This window comes from Sceloporus occidentalis, unplaced genomic scaffold (genome assembly GCF_023333645.1).
Source record: "Sceloporus occidentalis isolate IW3139 unplaced genomic scaffold, rSceOcc1.0.p SCAF_2, whole genome shotgun sequence".
In the NCBI taxonomy this organism is placed as follows: domain Eukaryota; kingdom Metazoa; phylum Chordata; class Lepidosauria; order Squamata; family Phrynosomatidae; genus Sceloporus; species Sceloporus occidentalis.
This window is the reverse complement of record NW_028316982.1, coordinates 49,442,304-49,464,050: the sequence shown is the minus strand read 5'-3', so window position 1 is coordinate 49,464,050 and position 21,747 is coordinate 49,442,304. Positions and strand designations below refer to the sequence as shown.

The window sequence follows — 21,747 nt, the reverse complement described above, 5'->3', positions numbered from 1 at the left end:
TATGCAAGTCACTTTCCCCATGAGCACTCAGTGTTCAACGGTCTGTCAAAAGAAAAAGTCTTCACTGGCCTGCAGAAATATGGCAAGGAGAACATGAGTCTAATCTCTCTTAGAAGAGAGTCCCAGCACCTGAGAGCAGTCACTGAGAGGGCCCTGTTTCATCCATTAGAGATATCTGAGAGAGGTGGGATAGAGAGAAGGGTCTCCCCACATCTCAAAACCTGGGCAGGCCCATTAGGGAGAATATGATCATTTTTGAGCAGGGATGCTGGCAAGGTAGTTTTGGGAGTCTTTCCTCACATGCTGATTCTTTGCTCCAAATTGCTCTCCATCCCCAGTGTTTCCAAGGTATGTTTTCAAGGTTCTGTCTTTGGGGAAAACAGAAGTATTTGGCCACTGATATATGCAATTTTATATACAAGCCTCTTGCACTTCAGTATTTTAATAGATTTCATGGGTTATCTAGCAACTAGACAAAGATTACTATAGGTTTAATTAGGACCTTTCTTGTGTTGCTAAATGGCAACCTCCCTGTGATGGGGAGTGGGTGGGTTTCTTTCTTCATACTTGCTTGATACTGATGAGTTCTTTAAGTGAAGGTCATCTTAGTCTGAAAGGACTATGATTATAATACATTTCTCCAACAGGTTAATAGTTCTACACAGATGTGAATGCTTTGCCTACATCCAGAAAAAAATGCCTGTTCCCCTCACCTTCCACTTTAAGAAAAACAAAACAAAAGGAGGTGGCTAGAGTAATAGAGTAATTTTTAAAAAAACTATCAGTGGTGAGAACTGTGACTTTACCTGGCAGTGGAATGTATTTACTTAAGTGCTTTCTAAGCTGCAATCCCTTAGTTATTTAGGAATCAGTGGGACTTTTTAGGGTCAGAATTGCTCTGTCTTATTTCAAAATGAATATATTCACAGTTGAAATTCCAAAATATTGCTGATTTCAATAGACCTTGCTTCTTAGATGGAGGAGTAGGTAGCTCTTGTACCTATCATCAGGTAATGCGTAAAATGCATGAGACAGCTATCACAGATCAAACTCCACAGACACGACTTTGCTGTCTCTGCCTGTCATCTCAAACAATACCAATGAAATAATTGGTCCATTAATAGGTGAGTCATCTAGTAATATTCATGCCAGTGTGGTAAAGTTATTTTCTAACCATTTACTTGGATGATAGCCTAGGGCTGCTTCATTTATATTTTTACCTTGAGGTCCTCAGTTGAAGTGTTGGTGTCTATGTCACCCCATGCCATCATTGAATGATTCATATGTGGAATGACAGGAGTTGCTCAGTTTTATTTAACATTTTATTGAAATCACACCTTATGCCAATAAAAAGTTTCAAAGTAGTTCAGTCAGAAGGTGAGTGCTCTCAAAAGGCAGAAGGACTTAGCAAAATAAAATCAGTTTTTCTAAAAGATAATAATAGGGATTTGAGTGCTTGTTTGGCAGAGGATATTTTATAAAGTAGGGGATATGGTGGCTTAGCAGTTAAAACGCTGACTCAGACGATTGTAAGGTCATCAGTTCGAGGTCTAAGCACTGTGATAGAGTGAGGTCCCATCACTAGACCAAGCTTCTACCAATCTAACACTTCAAAAGCATGTAAAAGTGCAAGTAGATCAATAGGTACCACTTTGGTGGGAAGGTAACAGCATCCTGTACAGTCATTCTGGCCATATGACCGTGGAGTTGTCTTAGACAACACTGGCTTCCCTAGCTTAGTAACGGATATGAGCACTGGCCCCTACAGTCAGACGTGACTAGACAAACTTGTTAAAGGGGGAACCTTTACCTTTACAATGTAGATGTCTCCCCCACCTCCAGTTATTCACCGGATGACACAGAGGAAGAATCCACTATGACTGGGTTATTCCTGCATGCCTACCAAATATTCAAGAGCCCACTGGCTACCAACCCATGGTGAATTTCCAGGGGGGAAAAGAAATAGTTGTAGGCAATGGGCATAAATATGGTGCAGGTCCCTGGCACGCTGGAGGGAGAAAACCCCTGCTAGTTCCTCACATCAGATACTTTAAGAAGCATGGGTTTCAGTGATGTCTTTTTTTTTTTGGGGGGGGGGTTGATGCTTCTTAAGCAGGTGTGAATATTCCTGTACACATTAAAATAAGGGAGAGCTCATGGGATCAAAACTATTTGCTTTGGTTCTGGACCCCATAGCCAATCCTTTTCATTTCTATATTTTAAATATGGTATATATTCTCCTTAATTATCTTTTTTGTATTGATTATTTTTTGGTTTTTTTGTGTTCATAATTTTAATTATAATAGTTGTATTAAACTTTTGTACACCATCTTGGGAACCTTTACATGGATGGTGGTTAAAATATTTTGAATCAGATCAAATAAATGATTAGTATGGGGATCAAACCACTGGGGAAGGAGCTCCTTTCCTTTTCTTAACATGATCTGTAACTTTTTTTTTTCATAACAGGGATTGTACAGCTGGTAGTCATGGGCTGGACCATGATGAAGTCCTGCATTCTGAGAGCTTACAAGATGGATATTTCACTGAGACTGCAAAAGCTATTAGTTTTCAGGAGCATGAACCACATTTACAAAACCAGTTGCATTTGGAGCCATGCGTGTTAGAAAATAAAACTAAATTGCAGGAGAGGGTTCTTTGCAGGAGCACCTGTGACTTGTTTCAAAAAGAAGATGAACTTTCTGATAGACATGCTTCTGGTTTGCTACATGAAACTTTGGGGAAATGCCAATCTACCCCTATATCTGCAGGGCAAAAAGGTTCTCTCTTGGGAGATCAGAGTTCGCCCGTAGATGATGATTTTGGACATAGGACAAGTGTGCCTTGTGATGTATCATTTGGCACTCCCACTCTGGATGAACCAATGTACAGCACAACATCTAGTCTCAAGCAAACCCATGGACCTCCGAAAAATAGGGCAACAAATGGGGGCTTTGAAAACATTCTGTTAGAAAATTCAACAAATGATTTGCCAGCCTTGTCTGAGGAAAGGAGAAGCAGCTCTCCTGTTTCTATTGGATCATTTCCTTGTGATGACTCTGCACTTACTGAGGGAAAGACAGTTGATATGATGGATTCTCTTTGCTGTGGCTTGAAGGACTTGGCTGTCAGAAGTGGCGAGACATATTCAGATGCACATGTTGCTTCTGGGCTGATACAGCTCTCCTTGTTAAGTGGGGTAGATTGTGGCCAGTCCCTGGACCAGAGTAATACTATTTCTGCAAGCATTCAAGCAGAGTTCCTGTTGAAAGGTGATTCTCCAGCTGGCTGTCACAGAAGCTTGCTTGCTAATAAACATTCAGGTCCCTCTGGCTTAGATTTTGGTACCCACTGTTCTTCTGAGGCTGAATGTGCTGCAGAGAGCATGGGTCACCATCTAGAAACACAGTCTCCAAACAATGATGAACTGTCCAAAGAAGAATTTATGATGTCAAAGCAGCAGAACATGGCACAAGCAACATCTACTCCTGTGAAACTAGAAGCTGTGCTATCTCAAGGAACTAGTCTGAACAGTGAGATCCAGGAAGGCAGCTATTTGGGCAACTGCTATCACAGAGATGGTTCCAGACTCAGTAAGTCAGAAGTCATATTCTCTCTCTCTAGTACTTTTAATTGGACACCAGTTTCCTCTTTGCATAAAAAGTTTGTACACAGAAATGCATGTTCAGTGTGTTTTTAGCTGAGCAGGGAATGATAATGTATGGACATAGATTTTAAATGAATTTGTGCCTTAATTCATTTCCCATCCAGGTTTGGAATGCAGAAGCAAACCAGTCAAGTAAAACATTAATTTGATTTTGCTAACATATGAACTGTAAGAAATAATTGGTTCTCTGTGAAATTTAGAACAGAATAGAAGGCTTCAACATATGTTAAAACCATGGTGGCCAACTCTGGCAGGCCTAGAGACAAAACTTTGGCCCTCAGCACTCACATTTGTGGATTTTAGTATCTTGCCCTGAACTAAGAGTTTTACGTATCCTTTTTTCATATCACCACCTATCAGAGCATCCTCCTTTTTTGTAATGTTGCAGGCATACTCTTTGAGGTGAGACGTGTAGAACTGCAAGACCCTGCTGCTCTCTTTTGTATTTGGGTTATGAGAGACCATTTCCAGAGCCAGAAAGAAGCAGCAGCAAAAACACAGTTACTGCTTTCCAGTTGGGCCAGTTCCTCTCAAACCCTTGTAGATGTCCCTGCTCACAGTTTAGCAGAAGTAAGTATTCTGAGCCTTCATTTCATTAAGCCATGGTTTATGGGGATGAAATAACAACAAATAAATATGCAGCCAACTTTATTCCTCTGGAAAGCATGATCTATTTGAGGTCTGCTCAGTTTAGGTTCAAAGGAAACATTGAAGTGAAACTAAGTCACAGAGAGTCCAAAACATTGCATTCTTCATGACAAATAGATAGAAATTGATGCAGAAATAGAGAATATAAGCAAAGGAAGTGTTCTCATGTCCCTTCAGTCAAAACCCTGACACAGCCTCAAGTGGAGATGGTCCCCAAGTTTGTACTGCTAGATATTTATATTCTTTTAGCCTCAGATGGGCCTTCAAGCTCTTGGGCAAGCCACCAGTATTTCCTCTTCCCAAGACTGGGGTGTAGGCCCTGGCAGGTTTGACTTTCTAGAAGCTTTGAGATGATATTCAATGGCTTTGGAGGGGTGAATTCCACCCTGCTCCTTCCCCACTGAGACAGAGAAGAGGGAGAGTCAAACTGTCAGAGACAGTGAGAGCTTATCTGCACCAGGACTGATACACTCTGGTTGCATCTCTGTTTACCTTTAGGGTTATGGCCTCTTTACTGAGTAACATGTTCCATGATGCCATGGAACATGGCTTTAAAGCAAGCTAGTACATATCTATGTGTAGTTAGCAGATTAGGATGTGTGTGTCTGTTTCTTATAGACAAAATATAGTAATTAAAGAGAGGTAACACACAGTGAGAGTCAGCGTGGCACAGTGGTTTCAGTGTTGAACTACGACTGAAGTCTTCCCCCCTAAGAGTCTTAAGGCAGATCCATCTATGACATTTCAGGAACTTTAAAACAATTTGTTTTTGTAAAGATGTGACAAACATTTCAAGCCAGTATGCTGTGATGGTTTGAGTGTTAGACTAGAACTCTGGAGACCAGGGTTCGAAACCCTACTCAAGCATAAAAACCCACTGAGGCGGAATACAGACTGCCCCTTTGGGGCGGCCTGCACCCGTTCCTTTCCCCGATGGATCAGGGCCTCAGCTGCCACAGCGGCAGCCCCGGAGGTCCCTATCCGGCGCTTTTCCTGGCCTCTGGGAAGCGGCAAAATGCCACTTCCCCGCAGCCTGGAAAGGGATGTCTTTGGGGCTTCATGCCCCAAAGACACCCCGTCCTGACCTCCTGAATCCTGGGTTATGCACCTCCCATTAGCTCCTGTAGGCAGGGACAAAGAAAAGACCGGCCCCCTATATAAGGAGAGGCTAACCCCCCTTGGGCCTCAGTCTTGTTCCTGCCTAAGCTCCTAGCAGGACATATTTCTTCGCCAGCGAATTCATTTTCCTTCATCGAAGCGGTCAGCGTTGTTTTTTATTGGCCTCCCTTCCCCTCTTGGTGGTGGGCTATGGCAGAGGACCCTAAAACACGGGTGAAGGGCCTCCCCAAGTGCAGGCTCCCCCAGCTCAGGGTCTGCCGGCGCAGCAGCGAGAGCCGGCGACAGAGGGAGAGGTAGAGGGCCAGCCAGAGGAGAGGGTTCCCCTCCATGGCAGTGATCAGGCCCCATCCTTCCACTCGGGCTTCCCAGGTCCCCAAAGCGTAGAAGAGGCCCCGGCGCCAGCTGGTCTCACCGAGGTGAGTGTGGACCAGAAGCTAGGTGACTTTGTCAGGGCCATTTTTGCCCGCGAGGCAGCGAGCTTTTGGGGCTGGGGACATTTCCCAGGCAAGGCAGGCCTGCTTATGCTCCTAACAAGATGTGTCTCTTCGAGCCATCAAGGTTTTTTCCTTCTCCGAAAGCGGTTTGAGAGTTTTCTTGGCCTTCCCTTCTTCTCCTCTCTCCTGCCTTTCCCCCCTTCTTTGGTGGTGGCTATGGCAGAGGACCCTGAGAGCATGAGTGAAGGGCCATCCTTAACCCAGGCTTCCCTAGCTCAGGGTCTGCCAGCTCAACAGAGGGAGCTGGCTTCAGAGGGAGACCCATTGGGATGTGTTTGCTGTTGCTCTGCAGCTTCTTCACTACTGACACTCCAGTCCTTTTATTTGCTTTGTTTCTCTTGCTGCCCTGGGAGCATGAAGAAGGACTTATTATGGCAAGGGCTCCCAGGAATGGAGAAAGGTCTTGGCTTTGCCAATGACTCTCCCTCTCCTCCAAGCTGCCCCCCTTCTCATGGTGGGAGCACAGGAGATTTCTGCAAACACCATTGCAGCACATGGGAGCCGTGGGAACAGATGGTGAGGGGTTCCCCCTCCATGTCTCTGTTTCTCCACATCACTTCTGCCCAGCCTGTTTAAGGACAGGGATCAGTGAGAAAACTGGCCAGAAGTCATGGAAACCTCCCTCCTCAGCATCTCTGCCCAGCCAGAGTTCAGAGGGCAGGCCAGCCAAAGCCATGGCAAAGGATCTCTCTGCATCACCTCTGCCCAGCCTGTTTAAGGCCAGGGATCAGTGAAAAAACTGGCTGGAAGTTATGGAAACTTCCCTTCTCAACATCCCTGCTCAGCCCATTGGGGCCAGAGTACAGAGGACAGGCCAGCCAAAAGCCATGGCAAGGGATTTCTCTACATCACCTCTGCTCAGCTTAAAACAGGGCCAAGGTCAGATAGGCAAGCCAGCCAGAAGACACAGTAAAAAGGTGAGTACCAGGGGCCCTCTGTCTCCAGCCACCAAATAACTGTTGCCAGATCTAATGTCCTCGCTCAGGGCAGGCATTGTCAGGAGGCCTCTGCCATGGCCATTGCAGGCACTATGCCTAGCATAAGATTTGGGACTCTGCCAGGAGGACAGATGGGGGCATAAACCCTTGGTCTCCCTCTTCCTTCCCATCTCTGGCCCCAATATCACTCAGGACCCCAACAGGTGTGGGGGATCCTTTGCAGACTGGAAAACACACGGTGATGTTGCCAGGGCTCCTACACTTTTATTTTGAATTCTCATAATGAGATGGTGTCTAATGAGGCAGAGGACTCCTCCTCTATGTTATACAGCCACATGGTTGTTAAGGAAGCTGGACTTGGCCCAACAGGAGCTGAAGCTTCCAACTCTAAAATGGTCTTTTTTGGCTGCCACAGAGCACCCCACCAAAAACAAACAAACAAAAAACCAAAAACAAACCCCCCCCCCCCACAAAGTGGCTTCATGTCCTCTCCAGAGAGAGCATGGCCTCTGCCACTCACTTCTATACAGAGGCTGGAGGGCCATCTATCAGTTATGCTTTGATTGAGAGTTCCTGCATGGCAGAATGGGGTTGGACTGGATGTCCCTTGGGGTCTCTTCCAACCCAAAGATACTATGAGAGAACTCATGGATACTAATCCTCCTGTGTTCCCTCCCAAAAATTACAACAACAAAAAGGGTTAAACCACTTGTGGATATCATGGGTGGAGAGTTCCCTTCACCCCCAATTGTGTTTGGCTGCCCCAAACTATGCCACTCTTGAGAGAGCAGCTTGGCCTCTCCTTTCCATCAGAGATTATCCTTTCTCAGGATACAGACTTACCTCAGGTAAATTTAGAGCCATGTCCCACAGCAGCCCCTCTGCCCTTCCCAGCTACCTATGCAAGTGGGAAGGGAGCTGAGGACCAAGCTAGCTTCTATCTTGCAGCCAGGTTACTATAAAGCCTGCCTGAGATTGAAAGGGCTAAGCTTCTAAACCCCAACTTGAAGTTGGGGCTGTCTCAAACATAAATAAAACAAAGTGCCCTGTGAGTATCAGGGCTACACTACAGGCCATATACAGCTATCTACCCATGGTTCCAAATGGTCTTCAGTCACTGCTAACTTAAGAGCAGTTTCCTCAGTGCCTGAAAAAGCTACTGCCCAGGCAGCCTCCCTTGATGGGTCAAATAAAAGAGGGGAGAGCCCCCACACCAAGAGGTCTGGGGGCTCAGATTTACAAGAGATACTGGTTAACTTTCTGGTGTTCATTTATTACTGTTAGCCCAGAAAGTTTGAGTGGTGCTGTTTCTGCTCACCCCCATCTCCTTTCTCCAGGCCAGAGAAGATGCCTGGAAACTAATTCAACAAGGGAAGGGGCTAGTCATAAGCCAACATGATGATTTTTCTTCCTTCCTCATGGGCCTCCATCTCTGTCTCCCTTGGGGGCAGAGCCTTTTTGCCTTAGCTGGAACAAGACATAAGATGACCATATGGTTCTACCTCCTTTGTTATCAGCCATAGCACTTCTCATTGAGAGCATAAGCTTTAACAATACAGGTTCATTTAAATGCTAATAGACAGGGTGACTCAAGCAAGGAGAAGGTCTCTGGTCACTCAGTAGACCTCTAATGCTTACATGCATTGAGGATCTTTGTTAAAACATCTCATATGAGGTGATAGATATATTGGATTAAGGTGACCAACCAAGCTCCACTTTATTGGCAAAAGGGTTATGTTCCTGTTATAAAACACAGGGAACCTCAGTCAGCTAGCCTCAGGAGAGGTGGCTCCCCTTGCCTTCCCTTCTTTCATAGGAGAGATGTCTATTAAAGGGAAGAAACTAAAAAAATACAGTTTCTTCCATGAGAGGGCTCTCACTAATACAGGGGGTTAAGAAAAATTCTTTTCAAAACAAACAGACAAACAGCCTCCTCTCCATGGGGAGGAGAACCCCCCCTTCCTCCATGAGTGTTTTAAAACAATATAATCAGGGTTTTCTGCTAAGGGGTTGCTTCAAATCCCATTCAGAAATCCTCCAGAGCCGTGAAGAGTCTGCCACAAAGATCACAATTACCTTTTACCTTGGCTAGCCTGCTGATGGACTTGCCATTCAGCTGCTGCCTGGCTTTTAAGATCTATTTTAACAATGTCTATCATGCATATGATGAGTTGGGCTCAAGGGCATGAAGGTTAATGCTGCCAATCTCTTTCTTTTAGTGGTCTCAGGGTGCTACACAATTCCTTTGCATATTGTTGGGCATGCTTTGATTGTGATTTCCTGCATGTCAGGGGGTTGGACTTGATGGCCCTTGTGGTCTCATCCAACTCCATGATTCTATGATTTTATTGTTATAAGGTTAGCTGCTGTGGGTGAGTGTCTTATCCCTGACTGGGTTTCATGCCAAGGTCTGGCCCAAACAACACCATTGTCCGCTGCCTTCTGAGGCTGGGAAAGTGGACTTCCTTGTTTTTTCTGCTAGCACAGCTTGTTTTCAAATTTTAAGTGGAGGTCAGACATTAACATTCCTCTTTCGGAGTGTTAAGTCTTAATCACTAGTGGAATCACCTTAATATCACCTTCATTGCTATAACCAGTTGACAAGGTGATCAGTGATAGGCTGGAAACTGCCATAGGTCCAGATTAAATCAGGCTCCATTCTGATTGATCACATAATCCACCGCTTTAGACAAGTTCTCATCAACTGCTTCAGGTTTTCAGTGGCTGACCTGCTATAGTCCATCCAAGATGACATTAAGAAGGGACTTGACCCCACATAGTTATAAGGCAGGTGTCGGCCATCACGTCGGTTCTGCTCCATACGAGAGCAGCTAGAATGGCAGCCATCCTCACATTAATAGGCTATCGAAGAGAGTCCAACAGGGCCAGCCCACCAGACATCGTTTTCCAACCTGGGGTGTGAACACGGTCTTAAACACGCTGACGGTTGGGCCGATCAAGTCCCTTCGGGAGGCCTCCCTCAAACACCTCTCCCTCAAGATCATCTTCCTCACGGCCATTACCTCCGCCAGACAGAGCTGGGGCCCTGTCAGTAGGTAAAGACTTGTGTATTTTTAGGCTGGTCTCAGTGTGCCTTCATCCAGATCCTACCTTCGTGCCTAGGGTCAACTCAGCCTTTCAGGTGTCATAGGACATTCTCCTGCCTTCATTCTGCCCCGATCCTAAGAAGGACTTGGGAAAGACCTGGCACACATTGGATGTGCTCAGACCCCTCAAAATCTACATCAAGAGGACTTCAACCTTAGGTCATCTGAAATGTTGTTCGTTTCCTTTCTTCCAGGCTCTTTGGGGTTCAAGATATCTGCCTTGACTCTGAGTAGGTCGATCAGGTCTGATATTCAAGAGAGCTACCTTACTCTTGATGTCGCTCCACCTGAGGGGGTGATGGCCCACTCTATGGGGAGTGCGTCCACTTTGGCGGCCCTGGTCACTAATGCCTCTCTAGCCGAGATTTGCAGGGCGGCGACATGGAAGTCACCCTCCACCTTCATTAGACACTATAAGCTGGATGTGTTCCAATCCGCTGAGGCGGCCTTCGGCGGGAGAGTCCTCCAGCAGTTGGTGGCTGGGTCTGCAGGTTCTAGCTAGGCACCTTCCCTCCCTGCTTGAGAGGGCTTTGGTAAATCCCAGGATTCAGGAGGTCAGGACCCTCTCTGCTGGGAAAATGAACGTTGGGTACTTACCGTGACATGTTCATTTCCAGCAGACGAGGGTCCTGGCATCCTGCCCACCCGGGGTGCTGCCTGCGGTCCAGCCCGGCCTGTTGGCTGTCTCTGCTTAATGTTTTCTGTTTGCTGGTTGTCTGTTTCTTTCAGAGGCCTGACTCCCCGGAGACGGCCCTTAGGGTTCATAATTGTTGTGCTGTTTCTTACCAGAAAAGGTCCAAGTCTTGGTTTATTTGCTATTCGCTTGGCTTGTTATTGACTGAGGCCCAAGGGGGTTAGCCCCTCCTTATATAGGGGGCCGGTCTTTTCTTTGTCCCTGCCTACAGGAGCTAATGGGAGGTGCATAACCCAGGATTCAGGATGCCAGGACCCTCGTCTGCTGGAAATGAACGTGTCACGGTAAGTACCCAACGTTCATTTCCCCGATGGATCAGGGCCTCAGCTGCCACAGCGGCAGCCCCGGAGGTCCCTATCCGGCACTTTTCCTGGCCTCTGGGAAGCGGCAAAATGCCACTTCCCTGCGGCCTCGAAAGGGATGTCCTTGGGGCTTCATGCCCCAAAGACACCCCGTCAGTGGCGGGGAAAGGAAGAAAGGGGCCACTCGGCCCCTTTCTCTCTGTATCGCTGGCGCCGCCGTTTAAAGGCCACGCCAGCTATATGCGCAGCAGAAGGAGCTCCAAAACGGAGCTCCTTCTGGCACCGCTGAAAGGGTGCCACAAGCGCCCTGCAGCAGTGCCAGAACATTACGTTCATGCTGTAGTGTTTGGCTGCGGCGCGGCCATGACGTCGTAATGGCGGTGCCCATGTAGACAGGGCGCCGCCATTACAACGCTGCAGTTACATGCTAGGGTTGCAGGGTGTCTGGAAAGGATGCCCCAAGGCAACCCTAGCACGTATCCAGGCTGGTGCTTTGCGCCGGTCTGGATACTGCCTGAGTGACCCTGGGCAAGTCACATGCTCTGAACCTCAGGGAAAGGCAATGGTAAACCTCCTCTGAACAAATTTTGCCAAGAAAACCTGTGATAGGGTCACCATAAGTCAGAACTTACTTGAAAGCACACAAAAACAGCAATAACAATACACAACAGCCTAGAAAAAGGATATCATGTGAAAAATTTCCAGACTAGTCTGGAACACTAGATCTTTTTAATGTGATCTAAACCCATGCATTAAAAATAATAAATCAGGAAGCAGAACATAGTGATGGAAAGCAGAATACAGTGGGGATCATGTCTCACTTTCATGTTAACAGTAGCATTCTCCCCCTCCCCCCTTTAAAATGGTATGCTGCATTTTCACAGGAACTCCACTGTAACTGCCATAGCTTCATCCTACAGAATCCTGGAATTCGTAGTTTTGTGAGGCACCAGCACTTTGGCAGGGAAGACTGAAGACCTTGTAAAACTACAAATTCCAGGATTTCATAGGTTGGACGTACAGCACTTAATGCATGAAGACTGCATGATTTCTATGGTGTTGATGCAACCCACATACCTGTTTCTATAGATATCTTGTTTAATTTTATCTGTCATTTTCAGAGTGCCAGGTGCAGTTTCACAAAGTTATTATTAATGGAATAATCAGATCAGGACAAGATATTGCCAAATTGCATCCTGTGATATCACCCACAGCTGTGCTGTCAACATTTGTATTGTACAGCAGTTGGGCAGAGGCACATTTTTGGTGTAAAACAAGGTGCATGGGAGGAAAACTGTAGCATCTCTCTCTCTCTCTCTCTCTCTCTCTCTCTCTCTCTCTCTCTCTCTCTCTCACACACACACACACACACTGATACTCTTCTGTCAAAATTCAGCAGTGTCTTGATTGCAACTCCTGGAATAGAGGTTTCAGATGGAGCCAATGGAGTCAACTGGAAGGTGTATGCACTGAACCAGACAAAGGTTGCCTGGCCCAGTAGTGGGAATTTGTTTTCAGTTGTCAAGTTTTTAAAAAACAGAATCATTCAATCTAATGAAAATATTGTTAGGGTACTTAGAGATTACAATTTATTTTGAATGTAAGCTTCCTTTGTTACTGACTCCAAATATCAAAATAGTTGATAAAGATAAACTAATGAGATGAGTGTTCTTAGGTTACCAGTACAGCAATTGTGGGTGGTAATATCTATCTGTCTTTAACTGTTTTGTTTTTTTTTCATCCTTGGATCATCCTTGTTTGTCCCATCTTTAAGATGGAAGTCAGTCAGATTTTGTAGTGTGTGTCTGTTCCTTTCTCTTGCAGTTGATCAAAACAACACCTTTGTTTGAGAATTCACGGCGAGCTGAAGAGCTGGAAAAACTGAAGGCTTGTGAGGGAGAATATGGAAATAAATATGATACACTTACACTCATTGGCAAAGGAGCCTTTGGATTTGTCTGGACAGCCAAATGCAAGAAGGATCAAAAAGAGGTAAGAAAGCAAAACTAGTTTGCATGTATTTACGTAATAGCAAATTTGTTGGTAACCCTTTTGATTTTGGAATTAAGTCTGTTTGTAGTTTCCAAAAATCTTAATTTCAAACTTCAAGTAGGAACATATAGTTACTGATGAGTTCAGGTTAATGTTCATATTAAAGCTAGCTGTTTGGTATTACATTTTATGTCAGTGCCTTGTGTGATGTTAAGAAATTTTTGTCTTGATATTTGTTAACACTCAGGTTGGATGTGCTTTTTCACATGATATCTGGTATCTTAGGAGTATCAGATCATTTTTTCTCTCTGTAGAGAGTAGAAAATAAGCTTCTTTTCCTTCCCATTAAGACCCAGTACATGTATAGTTTACCTGCCAACAGGTATGCCAACTGCTGCTTAAGTAACACTCCAAGGACTCTAGAGTACCTACCAGACTAGGAGTCTTCAGATCACCAGGCTGGCGGACTGGTCAGTTCTGGTAACACTTCTTTGAAGTAGGTTACAAAATCTTTTGTGATGAGCAGTGGCAGACAGAGGGTAACTTGTGATGTACTAGCAAATCTCTGCAGTTGATTTCTGATCCCCAATCTACAATAATAACAAAAGAAAATATTTTTCTTTTTAAGTTAAGCTACTATAATGATACCATTACTAAGATATGTGGATTATGCCATATTACTAGTGGAAAACATAACAGACCCTGAACAATGACTAAGGAAGGTCAAAGAAGAAAGTGCAAATTCAGGCTTACTCCTGAACACAAACAAAATCAACGACCATGGAGGATCCACAAATTCAACCTAGACAATGAGAAATTCAAAATAGTTAAATAGTTACCGTACCTGGGATCAAACATTGACCGGAACAGAAAACAGAATAAGACTAGAAATGGGAAGGACAGCTGAAAGAACAAGACAAGATCTTAAAGAGTAAAGATGTACAATTGAGCACTAAAGTTAGAATCGTCTAAGCCTTTGTAATCTCCATCACCATGTATGGGCGCGAGAGCTTCACAGTGAAGAAAGAAGACAGGCAGAAAATGAATTTATTTGAGATGCGCTGGAGAAGAGTGGACAGCCAAAAAGACAAACAAATGGGTCCTAGAGCAGATCAAGCCAGAAGTCTCCCTAGAAGCCAAGATGACAAAACTTAGGCTAGTGTACTTTGTACAAATCATGAGAAGACACGACTCATTAGAAAAAAACAATAATGCTAGGAAAAGTGGAGGGAAGTAGAAAGAGAGGAAAGCTGTATTCTAGATGGATGGACTCTATTTAAGAGATTATGAATATGAGGTTGCAAGAGTTCAGCAGAGCAGTGGAGGACAGGGGGTCTTGGAGATATCTCATCAGTGGCGTTGCCATAGGTCAAGATCGATGCAAAGGTAGTTAAGAACAACAACAAAGCAGAGCAGTGGTTGACAGGGGATCTTGAGGATGTCTCATGCAGGAGGTTGCCATGAGTCAGAGTCGACTTGGCACTCAACAACAACTGTAATGGACGGATCTGGAGGAAACCCAGGATACATTTACATGTGGTGTGACTGTGAACACCTTATAGCACTAATATCAATTTTCTGGTGAATATGATCTGTGAGGAATCCTGATTTGTTAATTCTAATGCGCTACCTCTCTTCTTGGTGCATTTTGAAGTTTTAGTAAAAACCCAGGGAATTGTGGGGAGCTTATAGTTTGCCTGCCTATGTGGAGGAAGGAATGGGGAAACTATGCCTCTCCAGATTTTGTTGGATTGCAACTCCCATTATTTATATTGCAGTTGGCATTTGTTGCAATGTCTGATGAAGACAGCAATCTAGCAAAATCTAGAAAGCTACACATTTGACACCACATGTTCAATAGCAGTAAAATAACAATATCATAATGTTTAGTCAGGGCAGAAAACATTACACTTCTCAGGGAGACCTGAGGAAATGGATTCATTTCTTTATACAGTCATCACTCCATATTTGCGGCTTTGATATTTGCGGATTTGATTATTCACGGATTTGATTAATATGTTCTCTCTAGGAATATCTAGGTCCTCTAGTGCAACTCTATGGCCAGAGTCGACTGAAAGACCTAGAGATTGCTAGAGAGAAGACTCTACTAGGCCTTTGTAGCTCCTCCAGTGCTATTCTGTGGTCAGTGTCTGTCAGACATTGACTGCAGAGTTGCACTGGAAGGCCTAGAGATTCCTAGAGAGGTGTCCTGTCAGGTAAAAACATGGTGTTTTTGTTATTTGCGGTTTTTCCATATTCACTGGGATCTTGGGCCCCTAACCCTAGCGAATATGGAGGGACAAGTGTAATTCATTTCTTAATCTGTTGTGTTATAAATTAATGAGCTATTTGGAAGAGGTTTAAAGTGATTTGTCAGGGGAATTGTTTAGGCTGTCTGTATCACACGTTGTTTTAAGGTGGAACACTTGGATGTAAGGAAGTCCAGCCTTGTTGGATTTAGTAGAATATATAATCAGATCCTTTCCAGCTGTAGGACAATTGGATTGACATTTGTATATTTCGCTGGAGCTTTCAGTTTGCATCTTTGCTTTTACTAGTTACAGATGTGCACAAGTATGCATGTGCACTGATTAAAAAACAACACATCAGAAAATTTTGATGTAATAACATGATTGCATCAATCATGCCATATGACTGAATCAATAGTCTTGTATAATCATTAAAAGAAAAATGAAAGAAAGTGAAAACTGCAATAATCTGCACAAAGTTCATCATTATTTTAAAATGGTAGAATGGTGGCTTAATAATGTAGTTATGCCACTCCAACATATATCAGCCAATTTGGACTCCAAAAGTCTGAGAAATTTAAAAGGGCAGAACTTCAACAGTGTTCCTGGTAGCATCTTGTATGTTGCAAATATGACATAAGTTGCATATTTTTATCATAGGTTGTTGTTGTTGTTGCGTGACTTCAAGTCTTCTCTGACTTACGGCAACCCTAAGGTGAACCTATGACAGAGTTTTCTGATAGTAGCCATTAAAAATGAAACAGTAAAAAACACATAACTATAGCAGCTAGTGGGCCTCTAAATATCTGTTATAATAGCCTACATTTTTGTAGGCTTTTATATGTCCACTGCATTTTGACTGAGGAGCAGGTATCTTCACTGTCAGTTGTTCCAATTGTGTTTACTCCAGAGTGTTTAATAACTTCTTTTCTCAGTGTAAAAGCTTGAGACAAATCCTTTACGTTACTGGATAGTTCACAGGATCAGGCTGTTCACTGGTGCAACCCTAGATATTCTAATGTAAGTGGAGACCTGGAACTGTGAAATGAGTGTGTCATTACAATGCGGTTTTAACTTTCGCTATCCACCTCCACAACAAACTTCCAAGTTTAAGAGAAGGAAGAATTGCATGTGAGAGTGCTCCCTTCTATGCCCAAGAGCAAGCTTTCAGCAGGTAAAATATTTGTCTAGTCCCACAGCTACTTAAACAAATAAAAATGTGCACATATTTGGACTGTCATATGCTGCTCACTGTATTAAAGATATAGCTTCTCAGATATAAATTGCAATACAAGCTTGCTTTCCATTTAATGGAGCTACGTATATAATATGTCACCAGGCCAATTATTACCTACTTAGGATTTCTCTTTGCTTTCAATTATTCACAGGTTGTAGTAAAGTTCATATGGAAAGAAAGAGTATTGGATTATTGTTGGGTGGAGGACCCTGAACTGGGGACAATCACTCAGGAGATTGCAATTCTCAGAAAGCTTCAGCACCCCAATATTATTAAGGTACAGTTTATTGAGTATGCAAATACATAATTGTTGAGATGTACTTTCTGCTAATTCATAAAGTAGATTCCTTTTATATACTGATGTTGTGGCATAAATTAATTTTGGTCCAAAACACACTGCAGAAATAATCCAGTTTGAGATTGCTTTAACTGCCTTGGATCAATGCTAGAGAATTTTGGGAACTGTAGTTTTGTGAGACATTTAGCTGCCTCTGTCAGAGAGCTCTGGTGCCACAATAAACTACAATTCCCAGGATTTCCTAGCATTGAGCCAGGACAGTTAAAGCGGTCTCAAATTGGATTATTTCTACAGTGTGTTTTGGACCCTTGTTTAACAACAACATTTTGCTGTAAATAAAGATGACTAGATATTATATTGGGCAGCCAGTTGTCCATACAATAAGTCCCATGTGACTTAAGCAGTATTCAGTGAAAGGAACCTTGTTAACATTTCCAGAGAAAATCCTGTTCCCATGTTGATTTGCAGTATCTTCTTAGTCCTTTATCAGGACACTGTTAGAGAATGTAATTTAACTATGTTAGTTCTCTTACAATGGAAAATTGAAATATCTAACTGTAATTCTCTACGGCAGCCTTTTTCAACATGGTGCCTTTCAGATGTGCCAGATAACTCTCACTATCCCCAACCAGCAGGCTGTTAGATATACCACTTGGGGGTTAGAGAAGTCTTGCTCCAAGGATTATAATATAGCTGGCCCAATTCTTCTTTCTAGGTTAAGGTAGTGGGATGCCACATTTTAAAATTCCTTTGAGAATCAGAAATTGTATGGTACCCTTTGTCACCAGGTACTAGATGTATTTGAGAACCAGCAGTTCTTCCAGCTAGTGATGGAGAAGCATGGGTCAGGCCTGGATCTCTTCACATTTATTGATAACCAGCCTGATTTGGATGAACCTTTGGCAAGTTACATATTCAGACAGGTAAGATTTAGTTGAAATGAAATCTGCAAATACGTACTTGACATGAATCTGCAGCATGTTAGCTGATAAGATAATAGGATAATGGTAACTGTGAGCGGGTGTGTTCTAGATCAAGTCCATAGGAAGGGCAAGGCCCTCTCCCATATCCACATCACAGTTCCAATCCAGATATGGGCCCTCATAGCTACTGTTTACTTTTTTAAAAAAAAATCTGTACAATTAGTAATTGTGTAAATAGTCTCATCTAATTTGGCCCCCATAACACTTACTTAATAACACTTACCAGTATTTAAGGAAGAAGAGGGGAAAATTCAGTGGCAGACAGAGCAAAAGCCTTCAGGTTGCTGTCCTTCAAGTCACAGCTGTTTAGGTTGCCTTTGAGCCAGCTCTGAGAATGGGTTGAAACCCTTATTAATGGAAAACTGCAGAAGGAGTGTTATTTCACTGTTTCAACGTGTTGCCTACACATTAATCTTTAGACTCTAATGACTTTACTCTGTTTGCTCACTTTATTATAAATTACAGGACAATTTGTTTTGTCCAAATTTTGTAGAATATTTCTAAAGTGATCTCTTATAGTATTGCATTGTTGAATGAACTATTTAAGTTGGCATCCAATGAATCATGTAAGTCCACAAATTTAGAAGGGAGTTTATTTCAATGAAGCATCCTAGTTGTATTAATATAAAACTTAACTATACTATTTATATTATAGTTAAATGTGGTTCCATTTGTGAAAGTATGGCCACCTGGACCAGGGGCTGAGTGTTGTATTAACTGTGGTGGGGGTATTGAGACTGGTTTTGAAGAGAAGCTGAAAGAAAGTGATTGGTGAATTTCATGGCTCAGTGGAGACCAGAACCTCTCAAATCCTGTTTCTAAACTCTGCACTGCAGTGGCTAATTTGTTTGTTTGTTTATTTAGTGTTATTACAGTTGGGTCAGATATGATAAGCAGTTGATAAATAACTTAAATAATTTTCAAGAAATTGCAATCGGTACCCATTCTGATCTCTGATTCTTTCTGAATGTCAGCTTGTGTCTGCAGTGGGCTATCTGCACTGTCAGAATATCCTTCATAGAGATATCAAGGATGAGAACATCATAATTGCTGAAGATTTCACTATCAAGCTGATAGACTTTGGCTCAGCTGCTTACCTGGAACCTGGCAAGCTTTTCTATACCTTTTGTGGAACTATTGAGTACTGCTCACCAGAAGTGCTCTCAGGCAATCCGTATGTATGACTTGGAAGTAAAACCTTTGCAGTTTTGACAGAAGTACCATAAATTAGGTAAGGGCAAGGCCTCTAGAACTAACTCAAGAGTGAACTACAGAAGGACAGTGAGGAAGTTTGGATAATAATATCTTGGATTAGTACGCTACAAATGATTTCTTTGGCTGAATATGCAGCCAGCTGACTAATGGACAGAAGCATTCCATTAACAGTAGTTTCTCCATCACACTGTGGTTAACTGCTTCAGAATGTGCCAAGGAAATAAAACTATGGCTTGAAGTTGCCTTAATGTCCTGGCTGATTCTGAGGCTGTTAACTAGAGTTTCCTGATTTAGAAGAAATGGGAAAATATAGTTAAAGAGAGAGGTGGAACATATATGTTCACTTGATTGTGCAAAAGGGTTATATGTTTAATAAGTGAAGTATGAATGTCCCAATGCAACCAGTTTCTTCTTAATCATCATCAGGTATTTCACTCTCCTTGTTCTTTCTTGAGATTTTCATTGTTGACAGATACATCTAAGCAATGCTTCCAAACATCTCTCTCATCCTCTGTTGTTTATAAAATTTAAGAAAGCATGGTGGCAGGTGGGAGAGGACAGTGTCTTGATTGGCTGGTAAGAAGAATTTGTCATGTTGATTTTTGTGCAAGGAACCTGTTTTTATATGTGTATGTGTTTGTGCCTTCAATTAGCCCGTTGGTATGTGACTAACACATGAATTTGTGAGGGTTTTCTTAGGCAAGGCATACTAGAAGTGATTTGCTATTTATAGTATAGTTAAATGTGGTTCCTTTTGTTTATATTCTGCTTTTGTCTGACATATTTTGTGACATTATGGACTTTAACCACTGTATTCTTCTCTAGATATCCAGGACCAGAACTGGAGATGTGGTCACTTGGTATTACACTGTATACCATAATATTTGGAGAAAATCCTTTTTGTGAGCTGGAAGAAACCATGGATGCTGTATTAAGACCTCCTTGCAGTGTGTCAGATGGTGGGTATTTCTCCAAAGAATTAAGAGGAAATTGGGTTTAGGTTTTCTGAGCAAGGTGGATCGATTAGATTTCCTCAACTCTTGATAGAGGAGCTTGCAAACCCCATGTGACATGTCTGAATAGATATATGGTTTGCTTTCTTCATACTTCATGACTGGAGCCAGTGAGGAAGGAGCTGTGGACTAGGGGAAGCACGTGGCTGAATGTCTAATGAATGTGCATATATTCCCTTGCCACTTTTGAAATTCTAGAGATAGGAAAGTAAACTTCTTTCACCATTCTCTTTGTTCAGTTTCTGAACTCTAATGAACCTGGAGATATAACCAGGAATGGGGGCAGGGGGCGGGCAGGGCAGTTTGTGACTTCAAGCATTATCTTCAGGCTTTATCATGTGAGACTGTGAACAGTTTCTTGTTTTGTCATCCAAGATTCCTCCTGCTTAGATGAGCAGTAAAGTGATGTAAATACTAGCCTAATTGTTGCAGGTCAATAAACCCACCATTATCAGGAGGATGAGTAGTGGTATCAGTGTACTTTAAAGTTAACTAGGGCTTCTGTATTGGTTGAACTGAGAACTGCAGTTGAAACAGATTGCTAGAAAAGTATTATCTTGTTAGATAATATTATTTCCATCAAAAGCCTTGTGCCTCCATGTCCTTTTCTCTATTTAGCTTTCATTATTTATATGCAAACAATTTTCTATACCTTTTCATGTTGTCTGTGCTAATACTTTCAATCATTGGAGAAGGACATACTTTGTTGGCTGACTCCCCATCCATTTAAAGAAGCAAGGCTTTCAGAAGCTTATGGAATTTACTCTGGGAGGAGCCATCCCATCAGATAGTACTTTTCCAGCATCGAGATAGCAGGATCTGTGCTTCTTTTACCTTGTGGGATTCAGATTGAGAGACAGCTTGGCACAGTGGTTTGAGTGTTGGACTATGACTCTGGAGACCAGGGTTCATTTTCCAGCTCAGCCATGAAACCCACTGGGAAACCTTGGGCAAGTCACATACTCTCAACCTCAGGAGAGGACAATGGCAAACCTCTGCAAGAAAACCTCATGATATATTTCTTCTCAGGGTCGCCATAAGTTAGAAATGACTTGAAGGCACACAACCACAAGTAGTGTTCCAAAGAAGAAGTTTCAAAGCTGGTCAAAGCAGCCACCATTATGGAAGATTTTAAGTTTAATTATGCATATTGTAGGCCTTAATATGTAGATAAAGCATGAGAATGCAGATGTCATATCCAGATCAGGTCTTGTTGACATTCCAACCCTGAATGTACATTTATTTAAGAGCTTTCTGAAAGAAATACCAACACTAGCAAAAAAAGGTGGAAAAGAACTCTTGCACTAAAAAAATATTCAGAGTAGCGAAACATGTTTCACGGATCCAGTCTCCTGTCTTATCTTTTGTTTCTGCCATGAGGCAACAGGGTCTCCCTGGCTTATAAAATGGGAGCTATTTCTAGAATTGAGTCTAAGGGGTGGCTTGAAAAGATCTTATATAGAGAAATTGTATTTTCATTGGTTATGGAAGTCAGTTGCATTCTTTCTTAATATTCCCCCTCCCCTATTTTTTAAATCAGTAATTCCAAGCTGCCTTTCCATAGGATGAGGGTGGGCAAACTGAGGCTTCTGAAAGTACATGTAGCTCCCCAAGGTTTTGTGTGTTTGTGTCCCTTGATTCCTCCAGACTCTCCAAACCACCCCTTTTAAGTCCTTCCCAAAAGGTTGCATTACTTATCTTAGGAGCTTCTAGGATTAATTTGCCTTCTATAGCTTGCAGAGGGAGGTACAGGATGCTGCACTGTTCAACATTTAAAAAACCCACATTTTT

General features: G+C 42.9%; 1 protein-coding gene across 3 annotated transcripts in view; it reads left to right on the top strand.

Moving 5' to 3' along the window:
- PASK (PAS domain containing serine/threonine kinase) overlaps nucleotides 1–21,747 on the top strand; it is a 38,914-nt gene that overhangs the window by 13,408 nt on the left and 3,759 nt on the right. For 2 of the 3 annotated variants that reach the window (XM_089509302.1, XM_089509300.1), the window contains 7 exons: nucleotides 2,470–3,593; nucleotides 4,056–4,237; nucleotides 12,794–12,961; nucleotides 16,599–16,724; nucleotides 17,534–17,668; nucleotides 18,703–18,902; nucleotides 19,769–19,902. In XM_089509302.1, the coding sequence (XP_089365428.1) occupies nucleotides 2,470–3,593; nucleotides 4,056–4,237; nucleotides 12,794–12,961; nucleotides 16,599–16,724; nucleotides 17,534–17,668; nucleotides 18,703–18,902; nucleotides 19,769–19,902 (2,069 nt within the window). Of the gene's footprint in view, nucleotides 1–2,469; nucleotides 3,594–4,055; nucleotides 4,238–12,793; nucleotides 12,962–16,598; nucleotides 16,725–17,533; nucleotides 17,669–18,702; nucleotides 19,520–19,768; nucleotides 19,903–21,747 lie in introns of those variants that run through there. The other variant, XR_016280012.1, reaches the window with a different exon arrangement.